The sequence below is a fragment of the Phymastichus coffea genome, unplaced genomic scaffold (assembly GCF_024137745.1).
Source record: "Phymastichus coffea isolate CEN01 unplaced genomic scaffold, Cenicafe_Pcof_1.1 PCOF00133, whole genome shotgun sequence".
In the NCBI taxonomy this organism is placed as follows: Eukaryota; Metazoa; Arthropoda; class Insecta; order Hymenoptera; family Eulophidae; genus Phymastichus; species Phymastichus coffea.
The window spans coordinates 259,956-277,287 of NW_026706944.1; the positions used below are offsets into that span (position 1 = coordinate 259,956).

General features: G+C 34.9%; 1 protein-coding gene across 3 annotated transcripts; it reads left to right on the forward strand.

Moving 5' to 3' along the window:
• Positions 1-81: 81 nt before the first annotated feature.
• LOC131671713 (uncharacterized) lies at positions 82-14,532 on the forward strand. 3 transcript variants are annotated; one of them, XM_058948348.1, is made up of 12 exons: positions 82-751; positions 1,956-2,074; positions 2,188-2,321; positions 2,389-2,500; positions 2,735-3,042; positions 3,125-3,257; positions 3,342-3,933; positions 4,011-4,326; positions 4,528-4,675; positions 5,072-5,321; positions 5,440-5,487; positions 9,642-14,532. In XM_058948348.1, the coding sequence occupies exons 1-12, from the start codon at positions 634-636 to the stop codon at positions 11,906-11,908; spliced, it is 4,545 nt and encodes a 1,514-aa protein (XP_058804331.1). In that variant the 5' UTR covers positions 82-633; the 3' UTR covers positions 11,909-14,532. The 3 variants fall into 3 exon arrangements, with proteins under 3 accessions (XP_058804331.1, XP_058804330.1, XP_058804332.1); XM_058948347.1 differs by having other exon boundaries at positions 4,528-4,684; positions 9,642-14,531; XM_058948349.1 differs by having other exon boundaries at positions 83-751; positions 4,546-4,684; positions 9,642-14,531.
• Positions 14,533-17,332: the final 2,800 nt, after the last annotated feature.

Consider the following 17,332-nt stretch of genomic DNA (forward strand, 5'->3'; position numbering starts at 1 on the left):
AATAATACTCTAAGATAATCTGTATAAGTATAGAGCAAGGTGACGGCATATATATGTATACATCAGAGTGTCCACTGCGGTGGCTTGTGGGAGAACGCGCGCGTGTTTTGTAGGCCTAGTGTTTTGCTCCGTTATAAAGTGCGCTGGCAGACAGTCGCACATCTGCCTCGACGAGAGAGCTGCAGCTGCGCACATATGTGTGCGTGCGCGAAATCAGCCGAGAGTAGCAGGCAGAGGCGAGAACGTTGCTGCCCGTTCAGTTCTACTCCTCTGCTACGAGCCATTCCGTCGCTCTGCTCAGCACTGTTGCAGGCTGCTACTACTGCTGACGGCAGAGTCGCGGACATTATCTCTCTTGTGCACACTCCTATTGCGATCGCGCGACAACAACAATATAGACGCAGAGCAACAAATAAGCGCTTCAATTAGGAGAGCAGTAGGCGTCCGATTGTCGTGAGTAGCAGTGAGGCAGTGAATAACAGTCGCGGTAGTCAGTAAGACGACTACGCACGTCGAAAGCCTTATGTCCAGCAGCTACTTGGCCGCTGCTCGGCTAGTGCTGGCGCGAGACTTCCACGGAACGACCATCGCAACGACGGCCACGAGAGCGAAGCAACCCAGCAGCTCGCCAGCATGAAGAAGCTCTTCTCCAAGATCGACAATACCACCGCCAAGGAGACCAACAGCTATCTGGGCAAGGTCTTCGTCGTTGGTCGACACAACGTCACCGTTGAGGAGGTTCTCGCTGAAGGTATGTTCTTGTCTCCTCTTTCTCTTTTCCTCTCTCTCTCTCTCTCTCTCACTCACTCTCTGCCCACCCACTTATCGGCTTTTCTCTTAGCTCTCTCTCTCTCTCTCTCTCTCTCTCTCTCTCTTTTCACTATAGCGTGTCCTATCTATTACTCTCAATCCAATAACTATGCCTACGACGGACACTTTCGTCTGCTCTATTTCGCGTACTATATGTTTCTTAATTTCTTCCTTTCCTTTCTGTTTTTACGTCTACTTGTGAAATACATTTACAGCTCTCTTAACAGTCGTGCCCTTTCGTAGTCTTTTTACTATCATACTTTTTCTTTCTTTTCCTGTATTCCTTGTCGAGATAATATTTATGACTTTTATCCTCACGAAGGTCAGTAATCTTTCACGACGAGAAAATATCCGTAGACAAATTACCGGTGTTCCTTTTCATTAGTAAATGACTTTTACATATCGGTATTTACAGATAACTGTATATTAATTGTAGATGTGTATTTTTAATTATTTACTTTTTTGATTTATTATAGATTGAGAGATTTTATCATTGCATAATCTAATATAATTGATCAAGTATAATTTACTTTTTCTTATCTTCAAATTCTTTAGCTATTCTATTTTTTATAAATATAAAACTGTTTATAAAGGTGTTTTTATATATGTTTGCGTTTTGCAGCCACTTATGAAAAGTGTAATCATATTCTTTATGAGTCATGGGGAAAATGTTAGTACTGTTCAAGTTGAGATTATTAGTTTCCAATGTTGCACATGAGCAGGATAGTATTTTCAGATCTATTAAAGTTTAATTATTTTTTTTTTGCACTGTTATAATGAATTCACTGAAATATTGAAAAGGAATGTCAATACTTATTCAATTCTAACATGAAAAAATTTCTACCACAATTTTTAATATCAAGCTTATAATCTTATCATGAAAGATAATAAAGACTAGTATACTTTTGCTTTGATAGTCAAACACCAAAGTCACATAAGTGGCTTAACTAGATGAATTCTATAAGCCCAAATTCATACAAAATTTCAGTCAACTTATCTTGATTGAAATTTGAACCATGAGATTTCCATAAGGGATGGAATGATTTATTTGATTATGAGTCTGTTATCTGAAAATTTTGAGATTAAAATAAGAAAACAAATAAAATCATTTTTAAAGTCTGATTTCAATTTCTTGGTTTTTATAGGAGGATTTGCCATAGTCTTCCTAGTCAAATCGTCAGGTGGTAGTCGCTATGCACTTAAACGCATGTACGTCAACAATGAACATGATCTCAATGTTTGTAAAAGAGAAATACAGATTGCAGTAAGTTATTTGAAATTCATAATCTATTAATTTTTTGTGAACATAGAAAATTATAAAAATATCCATTACATTTTGTATTATGGCAACAAAAGTTGAATTCTTTCTTTTTTTAGAGCAACCTGAGTGGACATAAAAATATAATAGGATATGTAGACAGCAGTATTACACATACAGGAGGAGGAGTGCATGAACTGCTTCTCCTGATGCCTTATTGTAAAACACAGGTTCTTCAATTAATGAATAACAGGTATAATTTAAACATATTGATTACATGATCATTGATTTTTATTAATAATATTTATGCATATTATTAGGTTACAAACTGGCTTTACAGAGCAAGAAGTTCTACAAATATTTTGTGATATTTGTGAAGCTGTTTCACGATTACACCATTGTCAAACTCCTATTATTCACAGAGATTTAAAAGTATTATTATTTATTTATACATTTGATTCTTCACATAATTCCTGTAATCAAATGATTTTTGTTTCATAAAATAAATATATAACAAAATTTATTTAAATAAAAAAAATCCAAAAAGCTATCAAGTTGTTTTGTAGAATCACTTAATTACAGGCTTTATTTTAATGTGAATAATTACATTGTTCATTTATTAATATTAATATTTTGTGCATAATAATAATATCTTTTTTCGTTTAGGTGGAAAATATTTTGCTAGCTGATTCAGGCAATTATGTATTATGTGATTTTGGCTCCGCAACTGGGAAAATCTTAAATCCAAGTGTTCACGGAGCATCAGTTGTTGAAGAGGAAATTAAAAAGTATACAACGCTTAGTTATAGGGCACCAGAAATGGTTGACATGTATTGTGGAAAACCAATCACCACAAAAGCAGATATTTGGGCCTTAGGATGTTTACTTTATAAACTGTGTTTTTTTACATTGCCTTTTGGAGAAAGTGCTCTTGCTATTCAGTCTGGAAATTTTACAGTTCCTGATAACTCAAGGTTTGTGTTTCACGCATATATTTTCTTTTAGAATATTAGTTGTTTTTCACAATTGAATAATACATAAAATTATATTTCACAGATATAGCAAATTCTTGCACTGTTTAATTCGTTACATGCTGGAGCCAGATCCTGATCTACGACCTGATATTTATCAAGTATCTGCAATTGCATTTCAATTAGCTGGCAAAGAAAATTCTGTTCAAAATTTACATGTACGTTTATCAAATTTATTCTTAAAATTTTAAGATAATATATATTACACAAGTTATATACAATCACAATCTTTTCATTTGTAGAAAGTTTCTACACCAACGATTGAAAGCTTGCCATCTCCACCTATGGAATCAGAAAGCATAAAAAGATCTTCTTCGGTAAAAATTGCAAAGGCTGCTACTGTAGCTCCTGTAGAAGGCACTTCAGTAACGCCTAGACAGAGACCAAAGGGACAAAATGTTAGTACTGGACCCATTAGTTTGAGTGGGCAAATTGTCGGACAACTGTCAGGTCAAGGAAACCATTCCCAAAGTTCAGCTGGCAATTCGGTCTCTTATGTCCAGGTCAATCAGCAGATTACTCCTATCAATACTCCTCAAGCCTTCTTACAGCCGATTCCCGGCAATAGTCAGCAAAATCTACAGTCATCTTTTGTTCAAGTGCCACCACACATTCCTTCACCCAGTCAGGCTCCTCCTTTTGGACAAGCTCCAGGACAACCATTGTATAATCAGTCGCAAAGCCCAATGTCAAGTCATTCTCCTTTAGCTCAACAATCACCTGTTACTGTGTCAGACAAGAACCTTTACTTCTTTGACTCAAGACCGCACGAAGCAAAAACTCCCTCAGGTCCAGGAAACGACGAAAATTTGGAAGCATTATTCCCCCCTTCTGGTAAGTTTCACTTGTAGTATAGTTTTTCTGTTGTTTTATTTGTATAAAATATAAACTTTTCTCTTGGTTTATTCCAGTATATCCTGATCCTTTCAAAGATGACGGACGATCATTGGCTGGCCAAGCTCTTACTAAAATTCCGCCGCCAATCGCCCCGAAACCTAAATTAATAACGCCGACAAGTGGCATAGCACCATCATCAAAGATGATATCTTCGTTGCAACAATCTAGCAACTTAAGTCAGACTTTAACTCCACCAGTGTTACCAAAACCCGCCAACAAGACGGAAAGTCTTAGTCAGAATATAAGTTCGAGCACTTCACCTCCAGAAAGTCCAACGTCTAATTCATCGCGACATAGACGGAATGTCAGCGATACAAGTGCATTCAATAAGTAAGTCTTCATCACACATTGCACTCTAGTCATTTTTCGTCTCACTTCGAATAGATTTACATTTATAAGTAAAGCGTAGTTTTTGCCAAAACATTTTGAGTTACGTTACATCATAGTCCACTTTTATATTGTATATACATGCTTACAAATCATACTTTTATTTTGGCAATTTTCATTCATGACGTCAAACTTTGACGACAGAAATGTCAATACTTTCAGAGTATTTGCAAACGAGACATCTCAGTTCCTAGCACCGTATGAAGCGTCTGTGAAACCACGTCCCGAAAATACTTCACCTCTTGAAGTACCTATGGATATAAAACCTGGAATCGGTGCAAGTGCATCGCATGTACGTATTGTAAGTAGATGAGCGCACCTTTTTGAGTTTCCGTTCACTAGTTTTTTTCATTTTCTTTTAATTATTGTATATTTTTTCATTACGTAATTATTTTATTTTCATTCTCTAATAACTTATGTTATAAGTTGATATGATTTTTATATTTAATTATTATTATTTATATTCAACTGCATTGCACTTAGATGGAATTGTTTTGACACGTGACTCAGAACGTGTTCAATTGCAGTTACATTTGCCCTCACGTAATAACTATATAATTCTACAACTCTTTTACTATTGAACAAAATATTTTTTATTTAAAAAGAATTACGTAATGAGTCCACGTGTATACAATTACTGTTTTATAAAGAAAACGATTACTTGAGTCATTATTGTTTCAAACATTAGGGTGAATTGTCAAGCATATCAGGAACTGAAAATAGGTCTCTGAGCGTGGATGTAGCGGCTTGGAATCCTTTTGAAGATGCTCAACCATTCAGTCAACTCACGGAAGATCACATTTTCGGTGCTGAATTTGATAAAATAAGAAGAGGAAGCAACAGCAGCATAAGCGGTGTCAAAAGTCGTGAAAGTTTAGTCATGACATACTCAGAAATTCCAAAAGATCCTTTTGAGTCAGCTCCCTTTAGTATGCCAAGTAAGTTTTTGTAAAAACTGTCAATACTTTTTATAATGGAATTACTTCAATTATAATTAAAATCATTGTGTTAACTTGTTTTTTAATATTTTCCTAATTTTGTTTATTTTTATTTCAGCAAGCAAAAAAAGTAAAATTGGAACAAAAGCAGCAGCTATTGCTGGAGGTAACGCATGAGAAATTCATTTTTTTACAATTTTCTTTTCCGATACCACTTTCTTACTTATAAGAGCGCTGAATAAAGCAATAATTTTTATTTCTTTCAAACTTTGTCGGTGCAAAGAGTTATAGAAACACGTAAACTTTATCACGAGGGTTATTTTCTCGAAATGGTTCACAAGATTCACTTCAAGAGCACAAAATCTTCTTTTAAATTATATATTTAAATAGTATTATCGAAAGCGAGAAAATCAATAAGATCAAATTAGAACGTGCTAAATATTAATATCTTTATTGAATATTAGCAGTAATTTTGTGATGACTTTCGTTTAATTAATATGAAAAATAACTGAGATTGAATATAATTTCTTATATTAGTTATCTTTTACACATATTTCACAATTTCAGAAATTTCTAGTCTATAGAACATTAATGATGTATCATAATCAATGTAGGCCTTTAAATGGTTTAGGTTATTTATAATTTTTTTTCTATCCGCTTAATCTTTCGTTTGTTGTAAAAATCAAGATAATATGCTTGTATTATTATAAATACCATTACGTTCTTTTTAATTAATATTAATGAATCGATACAAACGGACTATGATTTTTTTATCCAAAGCTTAAAACCAGTTAATATGTTTTAGTTAATAAAAACTTGTTTCGTTTTTTTTTTTTATATATATAAACGGAATTTGTATATTTTTTATGCTTATAATTGGTGAGGATAATAAGAGTTTGCTTTTAAAAGTATTTGTTTGATTAAAAGTTCATTTATTAGTAAAATTCAATGACCGCGCGTATAAAAAGAGTTCGCTTATAAATAAAATTTTTCTGTGATTTACCATTCGTTCAGTTATGCTGTTATGCTCAAAGTCATACAAACACTTATTATTAAGTTTGGAATCCTTTACTTAAAACTTAAATGTTGTCTTAACATTTTGTATATTGATGAAGATATCATGTGGTTATTTTGAAAAGGCGCGTTTAAAATCAGTAATACTATATTCTAATCCAATGAAATACCTCACGTATAAAAAAAATGGAAATTAATATATCATTTAGCGTAATAATAGTTAGGTTGCAAGTTGCTAGCAGTGTTGTAAATAATTTGAAAACTGATAAGTCTTAATTTTTTAACAAATTATTCAATAAATTAGATGAATTCGTTTATATCATAAGATGGCCAGATGAGCGAAATTATCATCACTTGTACGATACAAAAATAATTAAGATTGAAACGTAAGAATGTTTTCATTACTGTGGGAGCAATCTTTAATTGCATTGAACTCAAAACGCGGTTAAGAGTTACAGAAACCTAGAATTATCAAAACTATTGTATAGAAGATAAATAATTATTAAAATCTTATGAAACACGAAAAAAAAAACATATTTTTCAAAAGAGGAAGAACCGAATTCATACCTGAACAAAAAAAAAACGAAAACAAAACAACGTGCGTGTGTGTATGGGTGTGTGTGTATATACATATATATATATATACACTCAAATAAATACACCTTATTATATAAATATAGCTTTAAGTATAATCTTCGAACGTGCTAAGAAAAGCAAAATGACAATGACAGTTTTTCTGACTACAAAGTTGAAATTACATACTTTTTGACTCTGCGTACTTTTTCTTCCATATCTGTTACGTGCTGGCACGTCATGCTTTCCATTCTCTCGACTATACTCGTACTATATATTTTGATTATTCGTTTTCTGATATAATTTAGATATAAAAACGATTGAAACTGTATGGTATGTATTTTTCATGATGACGAGTTGTAAAGAGATAAGTAAATATGAATTGAATTCAATACTTATATATAATAATAAGAAGTGAAAGAACAAAATGAAAAGATTTTTGGAATGTTGTATGATATCTGCAGCATGTCCAAAGTTAGTAGCACCTCTGAAGATTTTGGGTATAGTGGAAAGCTTGCTTATTTGTGTGTACTAGTTTGTCCTTTTCTCTTTTTGATTAATTAAAACGAGGAGTGTGTAAATATTGACTTTGGCGACACTAATCGGTAACCGGATCACAGACCTTAATGCTTCATTCGATAGGGATACATTAATCTAAAAGCAATGACATTTGCAAAAGCATCTTCAAATCGAATTGGCACTTGCACTGACTTTGTTCAGCTTAATTATTGAGTGAACCGGGTGCTTGCGGTTGAGTGTCTTCTCTGTCCATTGTCTGGAACAACCTAATAAGTTCAGGAGGCTTTTAACATTAGTTTCATTTCACGATGCGCTCTTATTTCAATCACTTAACTAATAATTGTGTACAAATTATATGTAATTAACTTAGATCAAAAGTCCATATTTTTTTAAATAATCGTTTAATCAATCTTATCGTTTCTTTTATTTTTTTATTTCATCAATTGCTTAATTCGTTATTTATTAAAAATGTTTTATGTTAAATTTGTTGTTATTTATACCATAATTGAGTATTTACTTTTTGTGTACATATGATTTGACTAATAACAAAGTATAGTTTGTAAATAGAATTTACTATTTTTTGGTAATATTTCTAAAAAACATACGATAGAGATTGCTACGTTTGATTTTCATTCTATAGACTAGCAATACATGGCGGTTTGGAAAAAAATGAAGTAAGGGAAACATTTAAATTTTATCTATAGTCACAAAGTAAATGATTGTTGTAAAAATAAAAGGGAAGAACTAGTATATATCAACAAAAAGAGAATACCATTTTGAGTGTAAATTTCAAAACACCGAGGGCCTGATAATTTTGGGGCATTGCTGTGTATTAAAATACTGATGTTAACAGCAATAAATAATATGTACATTAGCACATCGAGTTTTTTCTTATTAAAAAAATATATATACATTTAATCAGATGTGAAAAACGCAATAATCATATAGTATTCATTGTTTTTCAGAATGCTATTTTTCAATAATTCCTCAGACTTAAAATTCCAAACAACACACTTAATTTGCGTTTTTCACGCTCTTATTCCTTACCCTCAGAATCTGATTAGGACTGTTCCAGACAAAAGGTGACACTAATAACCAATCAAAAAGCTTGTATTTTAAAGCTCAGTTGAAATGAAAAAAAAAACAAAAAAAAAAACTAGTAACTGAATCTTTTGCTCGCATATCTTATGTATTTTAAGTAGACGTAGATTCATGTTGAGAATGTAACTTGTGGTTTATTTGCACTGCACTATTAAATCTGGTATGTACTGTCAGCAGCAGGCCTAATCAGACACCTCCTATCTAACTACTATCCTTCAATTCTGAACTATAATTATACATTACCAAATAATAATAATAATAATAATAATTAATGCTACTGCGATGTGGTTCAACAAATTGGGTGGCTATGTGTTGGTGGATAAATATTGCCCGTATACAGCGTATTTTTTTCAAAGCTATTGTTCTTTAAATATTTTTTCCTCGCGGTATGCAAGTAAAACGTGTAGTAGGTAAGTATCTAGCTTGGTTTATTTGAAAGAAAACTAATAAAAAAAAATCACAAGTATGCTGACTCGAACTAACATTTTGCCCTCGCCAGCACTTGCTTTTTAACTGCTTTACCAATTGCATATTTATGAAAAGTCTTATTCATCACAAAGTAATATACAATCATGGACATTAAATGCACTTGGCTAAATTGCTTTCTATAACCGTAAATCAAATAACAACTCTTACTACACACAATGCGATAAAATATTATGGAAAATCTACTTTAACATTGAATGTTCACAAATAAAAAAAACAAAGTTGAATGTTTATTCAAAGATATAATTTCACCAGCAATGATCGTTAGGAAAGCTTTGTTCATGAAAAGTCAACATAATGACGAAGTCAATATATCGATTAGTTAGAGGCGTAATTAGTCACGCCTACGAGTTATTAAACTCAAATACAAGTTTCACTTATTGACAATGCGAAAATTCAATTCCAACATAATGAAATATCACGCATATATTGCAAAGATTGACAATCGATCACTGCACATCGAATAACGTATCTGGAACTAACAAAGTGACAGACGAAAAGTATTTCAAAGTCGACTAAACGATTAGCTGCTTTTTCCATTCTTTTTCACACTGTATATTTAATAAGCTACTAGGTCTGTCGATCTTCAATTATTGGCAAATTCGTATTTTGTTTGAATGTGTGCAGGTGGTTTGTTGAGCTCGACGAGCAAGTTACCCGAAGGAGAGCCATCGAAGTGCCAGCCGATCACAAAGGCTAACCCCGCCCCGACGACCACTCTGCAGTGGAGCCCGAAGGAGAAGAACGATGACGTCGAAGTCGGCATCGGCATGGAAACAGTGAGCGTCGCCGATGGAGCCTCTCTGCTGGCGAGCGCCGGGGCAGCCTCCCCGGTCTCGCCGCCGTTCGTGCGCGCACCCATTGAGGACCGTTCCAAGTACGAGAAGCTGGCCTTCAACGTGGACGAGGTGTCGAGCGACAGCGACAAAGAGAAGCAGTCGAACGAGGATGCATGGGTGAAGAAGAAGAGGCGTCGCGTCAAGGCCGTGCTGGACCGGGCACGCAAAATGGCCCTGGACAAGTCGTCGTCGCACTCGCAGGAGCAGCAGGAAACCGAGCCGTCGGCGGCGGCGTACGAGAGCGACGACTCGATCGGGTCGGCGAGCGACCTGAAGGCCGCGAACGACGATGAGGCAGCGAGCGACGGGGCCGAGGAGGCCGACTACGACGACGAGATGGACGAGGAGGAGCGCGGCAAGATCGACGAGACCGTCAGCGAGAGCGTGCGCACCTGCAGCAGCTCGGCCTACCACGCCGAGTGCGAGTCCGTGGCGACGCGCGAGGAGCCCGAGCAGCTACGCGCGCGCCGTCAGCGCCGGCACCAGCAGCTCCTGCAGCAGCAGCAGCTACTGCTGCAGCGCCGCCAAGCCGACCTACCCGAGGCGGACCCCGTAGTCGGGCACCGCTACGGCGAGCAGCCGCTGCTGCTGGACGACGAGCTCGATCCCGAGGCCAAGCCCGAGCAGATCCGTGGTGACCCGTTTGTTAAACGCCAGTACCAGATGAAGCCGCTGTCGAGGCGGCGGTCCGGCGGCGGTGGCGGCGCCGACGACAGCTCGTCCGACGAGGCGGCTAAGCAGCCGCGCAGCCTCAGCAACGGCCTCTGGAAGCTCGACGAGGACGTGTTCGCGATGGCTCCCTTCCACCGACCCTCGGGCTTCAGGAAGGCCGCCGGCTCTGCGGCGCCGGCGCGGGAGCCTCGCGGCGCCCACTCGGCCGGTCGCGTTGAGACACCTGCGGATGAGTGCGCGAGCAGCGCGGCGCCCGTCGCCTCGAGTTCGCCGATCGTGGCCAACGACCTCGTCGACATCGGCGACGAGGACTCGCAACCTCGGCCGCCGCTGGCGCCACCGCCGATGTACCGCTTCCCCGTGGTGGCCGGAATTGACGGCCCTGACTGCGCCACCGCGCCATCCAGGACAACCAACTTCCAGCAGCCTCGCCAAGATCCAGCTGCGGATCGCAGGGACTTGTTCGGCTCGTCGCCCTTCGACTCGAATGGCTTCGACAACCCCTTCGACAGTATGTCGAGCTACGGCGGCCCGGACCTGAGCCGCAAAGTCCAGCTTGTCGCGAAGAACTGCAAGCCTCAGCTGCTCTACGCCGACCAAGCTTCATTTGGCTTTCAACAGATGCAGTCGCCGACCGTCGCGTCTGCTTCCAAGTTCGGCCTCGTTACCGTCACCTCGAACGTGAGCGCCCAACCGGTCGCGAGTATTCCCAGGAAAGAGGAGCCCAAAGATCTGTTCGGCTCGGTGCCCTTCGACGAGATAGCTGCCCTGACGCCTAACTCCATCAACCGGGACCAGCAACAGCCAAGGCCTACTTCGTTGCCGCTGACGCAGTCGCCGACCTTCGTGGATAAAGCCCTCGGAACGATTCTGTCGAGCAGCGCCCAGTCGTCACACTCTACTCAGATACAGCCAATTTTTAATCCCACTTACGGCATGCCCACGAGAATAACTATCCAGAACAACGTTGCGAGGATAGAGACTGTGTCGCCCGAGACGGACGTAGTCACGTCACTGATGTCTCCGGAGCCACTGGTAGCGCAGGACTCTGCTAAGCACAAGAAGCATCACGAAAAAGCCTCGAAACACGAAAAGTCCAAGTATTATTTGATAAGCAAGAATCTCGGGGAGAGCTTCAACGCGCTGCCCTCTAAGGCCCTCCACAAAACTAGCAAAGCATCCTCGAAGAAGACGCCAAAGAGCAGCAAAAAGTCGGCAATCGTCACCGCTGGTTTCAGTAATATGAGCTTCGAGGACTTTCCTAGTGACGAAAACAACGAGGGCGTAAGGCAATCTGCTAGTACGAGAGCCGCATACGAAGTGATCAGGGAACCGGAAAAGAGGTTCGGCTCGCTCAAGAGGAGAAGCAACCCGTTCACCTGATGAAAGTTGAGTCTCATAGCTTCGGAAGGTTTTTGATGTGCGCCTGGTATCCTGTACTGTTCACTACATCACGCTGATCGAGATCCGATCACGTTGCCTCCTATTTATTGCATTAATTGGTTTTTCCAAAGTGTATTTATTTAATTTCGTCCATCATTCGTGCGTTTATTTTTCTATATATATATATATATATATATATATATATATATGTGTGTGTGTATAGTCCATTTATTATAAACTTTCAAATGGTCTACGTGGAGCAAAGATAGCATTTTTGTAAATGGAAACGAAGCGAATTTGCGTGGTTGTTATTTATAAGAATGTAACATCTACATTTTTACGTGGTTATACTTTATCTTGATTAACGTGGTAGCATTCAAACTCTAACGAGAAAACAATACCGAAAATGTTAACTCCATTGTTCCCTGTAGAAGCATTTAGTCACTTCACTTCCTGATACAGTAGTGAAAAGAGGTTGTTTATTTATTTAGGCAGCTCAATACCAAAAATAATAAAAGTATAGTAAGCAAAAATTATTAACTTTTTAAGTACATATAAAATTGGATAACATGCAGCTGGCGTGTATGTATATCTATTTTTACAACTGCATTGTAAAAAGGCAGCGATTTATCTGTAATAAAAGTATCAGCCCACTTGTATTAGTTTCACGCTTCAATCATTACGTTAAAAAATAATTAATGACTTGTCATTGTTTAGATACATTTAATCTACAAACCGTCTATACAAGTCTTTAAAAAAACAAGGATAATGTTCAGATCTTTTGTGAGAATGATTTTTACCAATGCATAAGCAAATGGAATATTAATCAACATACGTAACATTTTTTAAACAATAACTTGACATCTATAGAAAGACAAAATGGTTGCGAAAAAAAGAAACCAAAAGATGGTTGCGAGTCCAAGACGTCGCTTTGTCTAAAAATCGCCTTATCACAAAAGACTGAATCACCGTTACTCTCCTTGCTTACATTATTACAGTAATTGAAAATATTTTGAACTCCTAATAATCTATGGACTGAAATCCTTACTTCAAGCATTTTATGATTTTAAAGATACAATATCTTCATTTCATTTCTTTCAAACGAGGAAAAATATTAGGCTCTTATTTTTATTTAGTTATCTTTAGTAATTCACTAGTAAGTATATTTTGTTTTACAAACTTTGTTTTGTTTTGAAAACTTTTTTCTATGAAATCATCTGACGTAAATTTATTATTCAATTAATTATTTATATTTTTCGGCACTAAAAGTGTATTCTATGAAAACATTCTATTTGTTGCTACATTTTTTTAAAGCTTATTTAAGTGGTATTTATATTGATCATTATTTTATGTTTCTAATTATTTCTTTATTAAAGGTCAAAAACTTAAAATTGTAATAAAATCTTTTCTGTTTTTACTCATATAATTTGAAAATGATCTTTACAAATAAACTATAAGCTTTTACATATAAATATATACTTAGATTTATTCTTCAAAAAGCCCGAGAAAAAATTAAATATAGAATACTTTTTTATGGCTGTTATTAAACTTTGTGATGAAAAATTTAAAAGTAAATAATTATTTAATTTACCGAAAAAATATTTGTCACCGCTAAACAATTATATTTGAGCCTATATAGGTGCTAAGGTGATTTCTCTTACGAGAGTATTATTCCATTAACTTTCAATATGCAACTTAAATTAAGCGATATTTTTTATGTAAAGCATTTTTTTTGTTAATTTTGTGTATAAAATTATGTGCGTTGAGCGTACAAGCTATTCTACGTATAAGTAAACATGCAAAGTATAATTTAATTATCATGTATACCTGTTTTGTTATTTCTTTGTTTTAAAAATACATTTTTTTATTGACAAAATACGTCTTATGAAATATTCCACCGTTTTTTTTAATTGTATTACTTTAGATTATTGAAATTTTTTTATGAGTATAAAATAATGCTTATACATAGTGGAATCTGCTTATGACGATGGAAGTGGAAAACACTTATAACAAAAACTGGATTGTAATGAATATCTTTTCAAACTATATTTAATTTGCGCTATAGAATTTTCTAAATATGATTTAAATGGACGTAATAATCAGATGGATATAAGGAACCTTTTGTACAGTTCCTTAAAATTTGTTACAACCGGATTCCAGTGTATGTTCGAATGAGACAATATTATAATCAATTCTTATATTTTCAAATATAAAATATAATATATAAACATTTACAGAAATGATAATAGGTACTACATCTGTATCACGTTTATATAAATCAGCTAAAATAATATGTGCCTTCCTTTATCATTTTTTTTTCTTTATACTGAAGGGTATGATGTCTGTATCTACTCTTATTGAATTATGTAAACTGATTACCTGATCGTATTAAAACGATGCCGTTGTTGAATCAAATGATGAGATTCAAAACTACGTAGATTATCGTGCCAACTGCGTAAGAACTAATGTAAATTGATAAGGTCATATCAATATTTCAAATTCGAAAATGCTGATAAGCTGTTAATAAATTTTCTGGAAATGTAAATTGGAGAATAAAAGTATATTTCAAATATAGTTTTTCACAGCAAGTTTCTTTGTATTCAAAAACAACAACGATAATAAACATATTCAAAAACACGATTTTCAATCACGCAAGTATGTTCATAAGATACATTGATTTTAAGTTCGTAAAATTATATCAAAATAATGTGTATTAAATAGAAGCCCAAAAGTATTAGCAAATATTTTTTGAGTCATATTTGTACATCGTGCCTTTAAAACTCATTTTTTCTGAGTTAAAGGTAATTTATTGATTAATTATTAATATAATTTAATCTTACAAAAATATTTAAAATAAAAAATACGACAACCGAATCTTATACGTTAAAATACAAATAGCATATATAATAAATTATGTTAATTGCGTACATTTTTTTGCTTTAAATATTTAAAAATCTAAGTATTACTCAACTCAAAGTTATAGATATTTTACCTTCACTAAAATTATGTAAAATAACAGTTTAAGTTATATTAACAAAATCAAATTTAAAATGCATTATTGATCGATGTTTATTTATTCTTAATATATTAAGAATAATTAAACTTGCTATTCAATTATTAACTGAAGCATTTCCTCGCTAACATTGTTATTTTAAAAATCACAATTATATGCAATTATATTCAAACTTTAAAATAATCTTATCCATTTTATTTTTTTAAATGCTTATGACTTAACACTGGCCTCTTCACGCGGCCTCATGGGCAGTGGTGGGAAGAATGCGCTCGAAAACTGAACGCGCCACTTCAAATCGGTCGCACGGAAAAAAAAATTGCTCTAATTCGGAAACTTACCATCCGATTTCAACATTTTTTTTTGAAGGGGTAGCAAACAAAAATATTAACAGCTTTTAAGGTCAACTAGCTTATGCTTAATTTGTTTATATATGACTATAATTTTTACGAATTTTTTTTTTCTCAGTGTGACGTATTTTTTAATGGACAATTAGTATAATGCACAAATGTTTCCCCAAATTTCAATAATAATTCACAAAAATTAATTTGTATACATTTAGGTAAGTCTATACAGAAATATTTATTTAATTAATCATTGAAACAGTCATAAATATTAAAAGAATATGATTTATTTCTTGTCTTGTTTTTTTCTCTTTTATCTTAACTCTTAAATCTATATCTTAACTCTAGCATCTTACATAACAGATCGTGAAAGTAGACATTATATTCGATTATTTATTGAAATAAAATTAAAAAACGTTAGACGAAAAGAACTGCTTATAAATAAATCCACGACAAATGTATTAATCAATCGTTGACGAAGAAACTAAAGAAATATTTAATTTTAACAAAAATGATACGAGTCCATTTACAGTGTTAGTAGCTGTTTAGTAAAATTACCTCTCAACTTTAAAAATGCGGCCTCCAACACGAATTTTTGATAAAACGCTTTATTTTTACTTACGAAACTTATTGTAAAATATTTAGAGCTCAAAACTTTTGGGAAATGCGGAAAATCGTAAAAAATTTCGCTTTTCCGGCAATATATCACTAAACGTATAAAATATCGAATAAAAGCTGTTCAACGTAAAATGTTATATCGCTTTTTGCATTACAATATTCATTTTAATTGATTATTCAATGATTTATAACGAAATTCCCGATCTTGGCATCTTCGGGCGAGCGTGAACGTCATGAGAATGGCTATTTAATGCTATAGTATTCAGTTTTAACCCATTATGCAAGCTGTGGACATGTGGTGAGCGTAGAAGCATAGCTCTACGGGCTTTATGACATGTTGAAAACAAGTGAACGACCATTGAGAACATTTGCGTTTCGTAAAATGTAACAACAAAATTTTTATGCGCAAATCATGAAATGCGCAACGTAGTGAAACTAAAACTGCATCAATTAGGTTTTTTATTATTATTGGTGAATGGTGTATGGTAGATAATAAATGTTCAAAAAAATTTCTGAAAGATTTTCAAAATGAAACTACAATGGATGAAAATGGCTGTCCTCATTATCAAAGGAGAAACAATGATTTTACTTATTAATTACCTAATGGCAATGTGATTGATAACCGATGGGTCATACCGTATTGTCGCAAATTGTTAGAAATGTTTGATTGCTACATAAATGTGGAAATCGTATCAAGTGTGCGAGCTGTTAAATATTTATAATATATTTATAAAGGACACGATGCAGCAACTATAACTATTGGAAATGAAAATTTATACAGCAGTTATATCAGCCGCAATGAGGTTAGTGATTTTTTAGAAACTCGGTATGTAGGATCTGTTGAAGCATGTTATCGAATTTTTAGTAAATCCTTACAAGATAAAAGTTATGCAATTGAATGATTATCAGTTCACTTACCAAATCAACAGTATGTTATAATTTCCAATGATGTTAACTTTGTTGGAAATCTTAATCAAACGAGTAGCAAGTTACTTGACTATTTCAACTTAAATATTGAAAATGAAGTTACGCGACATTATTTATATAGCGATATTCCATCTTTTTTCATTTATAAAAAAGAAAAAATTAACGGTGTCGTGGTAACTAAACGGGTAACACGAAAAACCATTTTAACTGCATTGGATGAATGTTTTTAGTTAGTCCTACACAGCCAGAGCTATTTCACTTACGATTATTATTCCTACATGTAAGAGGAGAGACAATCTTTGATTCTTTGAAAACAGTTAATGGTATATTTATACAACCTTCATTTACAGCAGCTTGCCTAGAATTAGGATTAATAGAAGACGATCAAGAGATGGCTAAAACGACGGAGAAAGCCATAATATTGATGATGCCACGCAGACTGAGCCAATTATTTGTTCGCATTTTAATACATTGCCAACCAATATATATCCTAATGAGTTATGGGATAAATTTGTGGCGAATTCG

Excerpts from the sequence above, each read along its gene's own strand:
- LOC131671713 (XM_058948347.1), top strand. The coding sequence starts at position 634 with ATGAAGAAGCTCTTCTCCAAGATCGACAATACCACCGCCAAGGAGACC. Across the intron at positions 2,075-2,187 it reads AAAGAGAAATACAGATTGCA|AGCAACCTGAGTGGACATAA; the intron begins GTAAGTTATTTG and ends TTCTTTTTTTAG. Across the intron at positions 3,258-3,341 it reads ATTCTGTTCAAAATTTACAT|AAAGTTTCTACACCAACGAT; the intron begins GTACGTTTATCA and ends TTTCATTTGTAG.